Source organism: Octodon degus, unplaced genomic scaffold, assembly GCF_000260255.1.
Source record: "Octodon degus isolate 3935 unplaced genomic scaffold, OctDeg1.0 scaffold00017, whole genome shotgun sequence".
In the NCBI taxonomy this organism is placed as follows: domain Eukaryota; kingdom Metazoa; phylum Chordata; class Mammalia; order Rodentia; family Octodontidae; genus Octodon; species Octodon degus.
This window is the reverse complement of record NW_004524593.1, coordinates 13,544,001-13,553,811: the sequence shown is the minus strand read 5'-3', so window position 1 is coordinate 13,553,811 and position 9,811 is coordinate 13,544,001. Positions and strand designations below refer to the sequence as shown.

Genomic DNA, 9,811 nt, shown 5'->3' with positions numbered 1-9,811 from the left:
GTGTGTGTGTGTGTGTGTGTGGCCAGCTCAGCCCACCAGGGGGCGGGGCTGGCTCGCATGTGGTGCTGGGGGATTGAACCGCGGTCCCTGATGCTTTGCTAAGCTTGTTCTAAGTAGGTGCCTTAGACCACTGAGCCATCTCTCCAGCCCGCAGGCTGCTAATTATTTACATTACCAGGGAATTTTCTCTCTTGACGTTCTCTGAATATTTTTACACTAGGACTATGGTACACTCAAGGGAATTAATGTTTTGCCATAATGTTGTAGGTACAGTGAACTCATTTAAAACTCCCTTCGATAAGGAAGAAGAGAAAGAACAAAAATAAAAATCAGGGTTCATTAAGGATCTAGATAGACGGGAGACAGTGTTAGGAACTACTTATATATTATCTCATTTAATTTTCACATCACAGCCAATGAATGGGTATTGTTATCCCCATTTTATAGATAAAGAGCCAGACACCTACAAGCTGTTCTGTGACTTTCTACCATCTTCCAGTTTATAAGTACTAGTGCTGGAATTCACCTGTAAGTTTTCTGGTTATAAAATACTTAATTCATCAATGAGCATTGGAATTATCGTTGCAAGATCCTACCAAATGCCAGCTCCACAAGTAAAATACCTAGGTTCAAATTTCTAAATCTACTAAACCTGAAACTCTGTCCATACTTAGATTTCCTAATAACTGAGTAAAAAATTATAGTTTTTTTTTTTTTTTTTTTTTTTTTTTTTTTTTGAGACCGGGTCTTGCTCTGCACTTCAGGCTGGTCTCAAGCTCACGACACATCCCTGCCTCAGCCTCCCGAGTGCTGGCATTACGTGCATGTGCCACCAAGCCTGGCTCTTGTAGTTGTTTTTAAGTAAATAACTTTGAGAATTTCTGGTCACTTGCTTAAGAAACTGGTTTCATTTCATCTTTCATAAAATAGCTGCTGTTTATGAGAACATCCAAACAATCACATACAAAACCCATAGGAAGGAATGAGAATAAAAAATATGCTTATATACCAGGACAACCAAAATGCTACAGATTTAAAGATATTCTAACTCTGTTTTAATAAAAGTGATGTCCTAACTATTAGAATGGAATAGAACAAGCTGGGAGGACCCAGGAGTCAGGACCTCCCTCCAGGGTCCCCAGCAGGCTCTTTGCGGCCTGTGTACCTTCCCCCACAGCTGCAGGCTAAGTCAGTTCTGGTCTCACAGCCCAGTGTCTTCATTTCTAAACTTCAGATGAATACAAGTTGCCCTCTCTATTGGCAGGCTTACTGAGAGCCTCAAATAAGATGAAGTGCTTTACGAAGTTAAGGTGGAGTAGGTTTTATTCACCTACTGCATTTGGAAAAAGGTTGTTGATATGGATCCCTTATTCTTAGGGTCCAAACTTTTCTCCTTTGAGCCTGCTAGACTGCTAGTTCTGCACAATGTTAACAGCTACTCTACAAGGTTTTGGATTCTCTGCTCTCTTTAAAAATAGGTAATTTGGGGGCCAAATAGATCACAAGATTAAAGTGCCTGCAAGCAGGTGCAGGGGCCGGGGGTTTGATCCCTGGGCCTGCTGTGCCAGCCCCATCCCCGGGGCATGCTGAGATCCTGGGGCACAATTGAGACTGGGCATGGAGGTGCACACCTGCACTCCCAGTTCTAGGGAGGCTGTAAATGGGCATATCACTATGTGTCTGATCTAGTAGTGAGACCCTGAACACCCTGTAGACCCTTCCCTAAAAAAAAAAAAAAAAAAAAAAAAAAAGATAATTTCAATTCTAGCTGTGACGATCATCCTGGACTCTTCTACATCATGATTACCCTGGACTCTTCTACATCATGTCATCTTTGAATACATTAAATACATTAGGAAGTAATCCTACCAATGTAATGATTTCTGCATCTGGAACACTATCATCTCAAAAATAGCAGCTAGCACAAATTGGGTTCTATCTGTGTGTCAGGTGCTTTCTATTAACTCATGTGAACTTCACCAAATGAAGAAGAAACTGTCATTAGCCCCATTCTTCAGATGAGAAAACTGAGGTTTGGAGAGTTCAAGTGAACTTCCCAAAGTCAGATGTTTAGAAAATGTGGAGATGGCATTATTACCAGAAAGTCCAAGTTCTGGCACTGAGCAACTGCAGTGCCCATGTCTCCTCGACCTGTGGCAGATTGTGCCACGGCAAGAGCATGAGTCGAGGGCCAGGATGTCCCTCTGTGGATGCCTCTCACCTGTCAGATGAAGCTTTGGACCAGAGAACGTCTGCAAAACCTCTTAGTGTGTGAATCAGGCTCCCCAGGGTAGGGTCGGCTGCGGGGCTCTGGCCTTCGCCCTCGTGTCCCTGACCGAGTCCCTGGTCACCAGCCAGGGCTCCCAAGGAGCTGCGTCCTCATCACTGAGTACTGTTGAGCTCAGCGGGTGCCCCCTGCTCGGTCGACCCCCAGGAGCTTTGCAGCCCCAGCACCTACCGATATAAGCGGCTCCATCTGTCACCATGTACTTGTTGCGGTTTAATTTAGGAAAGGTGAGATTCTTTTGTTCTTTTGTTGCACAAGCATTCTCTCTTTCCAGATCGAAAAATTTCTGTAGGAAAAATAAAAGACAAAGAAAGAAAAAAAGCAGGTGAATAAAGAATGGATTGGTTGTGCTCAAGAGCTCAAAGGAGTGTATTACCCAAACAACCGCAATAGGCTTCATGCTGGGTTATTAAAACCACACTGTAGTTACTTCGTATGGCGGAAGCTAATTTTGTTCTCAAATCCATATGAGCAATGAGAAAGAACATTAGCATGCTCAACTAGGCTCATAATTAACATTTTTAAGCTACAAAATGAGCAGAAAATTCATCCTGTCGACAGGGCGAGGGCCAGAAGGTTGTTTAATTCTCACTGTCTTGCTCCTCAGGGTGCAGCGACTTTGCAGCCTGCCTCAGGGAGCTTCCCGTCAAATGCGCCAAGGAGCTGAATGAATATTCTTGTGTGACTCACACTTTATGACAATGATTCCATTGGGGACTCTGCAAAGGTCCAAAGAGATTTTGCCACAGGAACCAATATTTCCCACCCAAACACCTAAGTCTTCATGCTTTTACAGGAGGTAACTCTGAAGAAAAATTGTAACTTCAAGTCATGAATCTGAATTGACCCCCAAGACAGCATTCAGTCCCCCCAAAGCCAAAGCCAGAATCAGTAGGAGCATGTGGCCTGAGCTGGGGTGGGGCCTGGGTTGGGCGAGGGTGCCAGGAGTGGCCTGCAGCCTAGGCTGTGACTGAGCTCATGGGACACCGGTGGCCCAGCTCACGTAGGACATTGGTCCCAAGTGGCGGTCGCAGGTCTCTGAGTTGGGAAAGGAACATTTTCAGACTTGCATGGAAACTTTCTCCAATGTCTCCTGGCTACTGAAGGAAAGAAGAGGCGGAGACAAACAGGAGGTGAACAGCTGGAAGAGAAGATGCCACTGATCGTTTCAGGCCTGCTTGTGTCCACAGTGGGCTTGGGGGAACCACGAGAGTGGCTCTTTCCCTGTGCCCCAGGGAGGGAAAGGTGGGAAAGGTATCGTCACCTGTTCACTAGGTGATCACTACCCCTTGAAAATTCTGGGCAGGTTTTTTGTAGAATGCCTGAGAGCCACGGTGCACAGATGGAATCTACCACCCAAGAACTGCATTCTGCAGCACGGGGGCTCTCTCTCCCCCATAGTTATAGCAGTGCTCCCTGGTCCCCCTCATTTCCTCATTATGGCCTTCTGCAGATCTGCATCTCCAATGAGACTTAACAAGTGTGCGCTGTCTGGTTAAGGTCAGCTATTAGTTGCTAGGCAGCCTTGTGTCACGTGTTACTAACTTTGCAAAAATGGACAATTTTGTTGTGGAAAAAATATATGCATACACAAGATAGTTAGGATAGATATACAGCTACTTTCTCTTAGTTCATTGAGAAGAAAGGTTTGTACTAATATTGTTTAGACAAGATATCATGTCTGCATCTTGTACTATGAATTAACTACTATGAAGACAACAATATGCAATGAATTAATTATTATAACTTCTATTAACCTATTTTGAAGCTGTTTCATTGCTATTTTATCTTTTTTTCTCATTAACATGAATAAAAAAAAAAGGCTAGCATTGTAGTTCTAAAAAACAAAGTGTGTGCTCTGGAGTCACAGCTGTGCATTCTTGACACCCACGAGGATGGACAGTGTCACTGGTGGCTAATGGCCAGTGCTCAGCTCACATAGATGTTTCATTATGAACTTGGTGACAACACTGCTCTGCCTCCTGCGGAGAAGGCTCTTATTCTAGAATGGGGGTGGATTTGCAAAGAGATAAAGTATACATCCTAAGCTAAGTCAACGATGGAGTCACAGCTTGAGACTCTTAGCGAGAACCCCTGTTGCTTGACAAAGTCAGTATGATGGCCCTGAAGAAGTAGGAGACAACAGGATAGCAGAAATCGGGCCTTACCAACATTATTAGGTACCTCTATATGCTGTAGGAGGACAGCAAAGCCATTCACAAAAGGATTGGTTCATTTAGTAAAAAATAACTCAGGCTCCTGGAATAATCTTGTGAGTTGCAGTCTCTTTCCATAAACTCTTTGTGGATGCAAAGCCACATCAGGGTGGGGGTGTGGGTGGGGGCGGGGAGGGGCGGGGCTGCCTGTTCACCAGGACACAGTGCCCTGCCTGGTTCCCAGCTGCTTGCTTTCTGAGTGTTCCGCATCTCCTGAAGATGGGCCACCAGAGGGTCCAGTGTCGACTCTCCTGCGGAGCTTCTCAGCCCTCGGGCTCTAGAGGTCGAGGTTGGAAGCTTCTTTTCCACCCAGGCTTCTCACAGCCTCTGTTCCATAAAATGGCCAGCAGCAAGTGAGGGACCTTTCGTGGATTTGAGCAGTGCCCATCTGTGCCAAAACCACGAAGCTGGGGATGCGCTGGAGAGATTAAAACAGTCGGGGGAGTCCAGTACCCTGAGATTTCTTTCTTGAAAGTCTTCAGTGAGAACACTCAGTGTGTCACTTCTGGGCAGATTCAGTGGCAGTGTGTGCAGGGTGGCAGGGGTCCCCACTTGGCCTGAAGGAAGCCAAGACAGCGAGAGAGGCAAAGGCAAAACTCAGCGTGCCAGGCGCTCTCCAGCCCACCCCTGCTAGGCCTCCTAAGCGTGACAGTGGGACGTCCTGCTGACCCACGCTGAGCTCCAGTGGGGTGGCTTCCCTGGGCAGCACAGGCCTGCAGAGAGGACTAGCCACACCTTGGTCATGGGTGTTGTCCTCAGCATGGCTCTGTCCCTGGTGTGTTGGGCCTTTGCTGTCTCTCTACCTGTGGTAGTACCCTTCCTTGACTTCATTCATTCTGCATCTGCCCTCTCCACACAGGTTTGAACACCTCGCCAGGTATCACACTGGGTGCTAGGAATACCACAGGGCTTAGTCATCTGTTCTTTGTCTCAAAACATTATCCTGGAGCCCTGCATATCACCTCAATTATCCAGAAAAGGTGCTCTTGGAGCTGAAAAAGTCCCAGATATTTTCTTGTCTGTGAAAAAGCATTACACACAATCGAGCCCCATCCTCCAGTGTCTTCGCCTGGCTTCCTGGGGCTCCAGCACCTTGGAACGCCTGTTGTCTGATCTCCCAGGTCTGATTCTAAACCCAGTTATTCCATTTACAGGTCCAGCGCTAAGTTGTTGCACTTGCTGGATTTGCAAAGCTGTCTTTGAAAGCCCACGGCCCTGGTGATAGGCACAGATTTGTTTCTATTCCTAATCCTTGCACTGATTTATGAACGCACAGGCATCGGTACGACTGCCTTACAAAGACCAGTTGAATAAAGAGTTGGGCCGAGACTAGATAAAGCTTCCCATTTCCTTTTTTACTGAGAGGGGAGGTTGAGGATTATCTATGTGGGAAGAGAATGTACTGGATAGCCGTGTCTAGGGTTTCAGACCATGATGACACTCAAACGTGTTCCTTTGTCCCCCGGGGACACTCATTAGTCTGTTGTGTGGCCATGAGAATGATGCTGGGCACTGCAACAAAGGCAAAAGCAAGTTCACCAGCTCTAGCTGCTCACTCGTGTTTGGCCTTAGGATACTGGCGACCAGTGCATTCCCAGATGACATGTTAAGACTGACACTTCCGTCTTTGCCATCTTATGCTCCCTAAGTGCTGCAAGAAACATGGCCCATCTTTGAGCATAGGGCCCGCCAGCCAGCAGGGTGCCTGTGATCGACTGTGCAGTGGGCTGGGAAGAGCTGCGAGCTAAAGGGTCCATGGCCATTAGGCAGGGGAAGCACAGAGAAGATGTCGCAGGCGGAGAGGGGGGCAGGTACCAAGGCCCTGGGGTGGCTGGAGGACGGTCCAAGGTGAGCTGGAGAGTTAGCGCCTCGTGAGCCCACCAGTTCCCTATTTTGCTTCCCCCAGGAATTCAGGATGAGGGTGTGGCCCAGGGGACCTGGAATGAGTGCAGGACCCCAGGCTAAGGGGACACTGGGACTGAGGGACTCTGTGCCAGTTTCCAGTGTTGGGTTCCTTCTGACAAGAAGAGCAGGGGAATAAAGCAGTTCAAGGAAAATGGAGAGGCTGCAGCAGCCTGCGTGATTGACGAGGGCTAGGTGGAGGAACCTGGGTCTACCTTCCTTTTTATGGGAGTGATTGCTTTGGACAATACCTTGTCCTGCCTTTTGAAGGAGTTCTCACTACCATAGCTCGCCCCTGATGCTTACTGAAGCTTAGGCGTGTGTGTGTGTTTCCGGCACTCGGACATGCCCAGCGAGTGAACTTGGTCTCACGCACAGGCGGGCAGTACTTACAACTTTCAAGCTGCAGTTGGCTATTTCTGTGCAGATCGCTTTGAGAGAGGAAATGAAGTTGAACGTGAGGGGGTCGGTTTCCTTCCAGAAGCTTATCAGGAGCCGCACCCTAACGCTGCGCAAAACCAGCGCTTCTCTTATTTTCCCATCTAGGTCTGGCCAGTAGGTCCTGTGGAAGCAAGAGCCACTTAGATTCAGAATAAAGAACAAAGGTGGTTCCAGGAAAGAAATCTGTTAGATGACACAGCGTGTTTATCTTAGGCTGCTCGAGACTTTTTTCTGTAATATGTAAATAACCTTAAAGGATTGGCTGAAAATAAAAGCAAGACTTTGGGGTTGTGTACCAAGAAATGAACTTTCCTGAAACCTGGGTCTGCCTAAAAGGAGGTCTGCGGCCACCAGGGCCTAGCAGGGTGGGCCAGGGAGCAGACAAACTGGCTGTGGTCATGGGCCTTTCTTTCTGCACTCTTGGGCTGGATGGGCCTGAGCATGTGCTTGTGCACACATGCACGTGCGCGTGCACACACACACACACACACACACACACCCCACACACTCCACAAATCAACTTGAAAAAAAAAAAAAATCCCAGCTGGAAACCCTGAGCTCTCTGTCAGTTCCCAGGTGCCACTACTACCTCCTTTCTTAAAACTCCCCAGATGAACTTCTGCTCTGGTTATCTGAACTTTCCCACTCTTACTTCCAGGCTGTCCTCAGCAAAATCTTTCCTGACCACCCCCCACCCTCACCCGCCTTCCCTACCACCTGATCTGGGCTGTACACATAGGCTCCTCCCTCAGAGCTTCTGTGACCTCTTCCATGGATCCAGGGCTTTTGCCTTACCTACACTGTGAGCTTCCCAAAGGCCGTAGCTTCTCTTAAAGTCTCACCATAAAATCTACTGCTACTTGGCCTCTTGGTTTGAGAAGTGGGGGCAGCCTCCTGCTCCCTGCCACACATAGTGTTGCTCCCAGAACCGTCTCCTAGCCCTCATGCTAAATCAAAAAGACCTTTCCCTGTCTCAAGGACTGTGTGTTAAATCCCTCTTCCTCCCCTCAACCCTGAATTTGTAGGACTTCTACTGATTCCAATCTTGGCCTAATTCTGGGCCCTCTACTGTTGACACACATGACACACTGACCAACATCTTAGCCAGCAGTGTCATAATCACTGCACCCCCAAAGGCCTGTCTCCTTCCTGTACTTGCGGTGGCTTCCTGCTCTCTAGGTCCCAACTGTCTTAGTCACCCTGAGCCTGCTGGTTCACCCCATGAGACTATGGATCTGCGGACCCTTCCAGTGTACCTGGTCCTTGGTCTCCCCTTGCTCTTGCCCAGTTCCAGTTCTGATCACCTGCAGGGAGGACGCTTGCCCTGTGTTCTGCCTTTTTCTTCTCCCTTATAGCAGAATCTAAGTTTTGGCATGTTAGAGTTCTCTTTGTCTATTTCTATGCCCACAAAGCTGAGACTTAGAATGATCGTCTCAGCCTTGTTCTCTGAACTGGTGTCTTCCTCCACTCTCCCCATCAAGTACATCCTCCAGGGACACCAATGTGATCCATCTACAGCAGATCCAGTTGGGTGAGTCCCTTTGATGGAAGTAGGCAGAGGCTGCCAAAGTCACTAGACTTCCCAGGAGCCAGCCCCAAGGTCCTGGGCCACCCTCTCTCCAATTTGATTACTCACCACCCTACTCCGGGCTATTTGAGCTGGCCCAGAACTTGTCAAACTTTTTTCTCTATCTGAAACATTGCTCAAACTGTCCTTTTCACCTGAAGAAACTCCCTTCTTAACTCTTTTATGATCATATCATGAATAGTTGAAAATGTAACCGAGATAGTGTCTCTTCCAACAAGCTTCCTCTGGCCCTGGACTGCTCTGGGTCTTTTCACGTGCATCTCCGATATTCTGTACATAAGCCTATTACCTCCTTCACACCACTGTGTCCTGATAATCTAGTCTGGGCCCACCTGCGCCTATCAGATGGATCATAAACTATTGATGCCACCATTCTAAGTGCACATGCTCAACATATATTTGTTGAATGAATATATAAATGAAAGATATTAATATAAACAGTCCTTTCTTATCCCTGGAAAATACATTCCAAGACCAAGTGAATGCTGGAAACTGCATGTAGCCCTGCACCTTATTTTTCTTACACACACACACACACACACACACACACATACACACACACCTATGTTAAGGGTTGGAGTTGATAGATTAGGAGTAACAAGAGATGAACAATAGTAGCTAATCATAAAAAAGAAAAATTATAACAATAGACTCATAACTAATAAAAGTCATTTAAAACTTACAAAGTGCTTCTGTAAATTCCCATTTAGTAGTTTTAAGCTGCAGCTGACCTGCAGATAACTGAAATCCCAGAAGGCAAACCTGCAGATCAGGGGAGATGACCAAACCTCAGACTATTCAGCCTGTGTTTACTGGGCCTCCATACATCTACTGGCTTCCTTCTGAAAGACACGTTTCATGGGGCTGAAGAAGCACATCGTGAACACCCCCAAACTATTCTAAATAACTAAGTGGATTGCTTAAAAAAAGAGCTTGATTGCTGCGGCATAAGGAGTTGCTGGGGCTTCTGCGCTCTAATTGCAGGATTGGTTCAGATACCCTATTCACTTTGAAATACCCAGAGAACTTGAAATTCTAAGACTACCAGTAATGATGGAGTATTTGCTTGAACAGCGTGTCAATCACTTCTCATTTGGGAGTGTGTGGCTGTTTTTCTCTTTCATTTATATATTTGGCAGTAGACAAAACATTAAATCTCTAAGATATATATCAATTCCATGAACACACAAAAATGTGATAGTATTGGGGCTGGGGAGATAGCTTGGCAGCCTAAGCACCTGCCTGGCAAGCACAAGGTCCCACGTTTAATCCCTGGTACTGCATGCTGTGCTGGCCCCAGAACTGGGGAGGCTGAGACAGGAGTGGCATAGTGAGGCCCTGTGCCAAATAAATAAATAAGATTATAAAAATGTAGTA

General features: G+C 46.9%; 1 protein-coding gene across 3 annotated transcripts in view; it reads right to left on the bottom strand.

Annotated features, from left to right (window-relative positions):
• The window catches only part of Pld5 (phospholipase D family member 5), a 427,280-nt gene that overhangs the window by 4,828 nt on the left and 412,641 nt on the right, over positions 1-9,811 (bottom strand). For all 3 annotated transcript variants that reach the window (XM_023710314.1, XM_004626838.2, XM_023710315.1), the window contains 2 exons: positions 6,799-6,967; positions 2,459-2,573 (listed from right to left, as the gene is read on the bottom strand). In XM_023710314.1, coding sequence (XP_023566082.1) covers positions 2,459-2,573; positions 6,799-6,967 — 284 coding nt within the window. The remainder of the gene's footprint in view (positions 1-2,458; positions 2,574-6,798; positions 6,968-9,811) is intronic.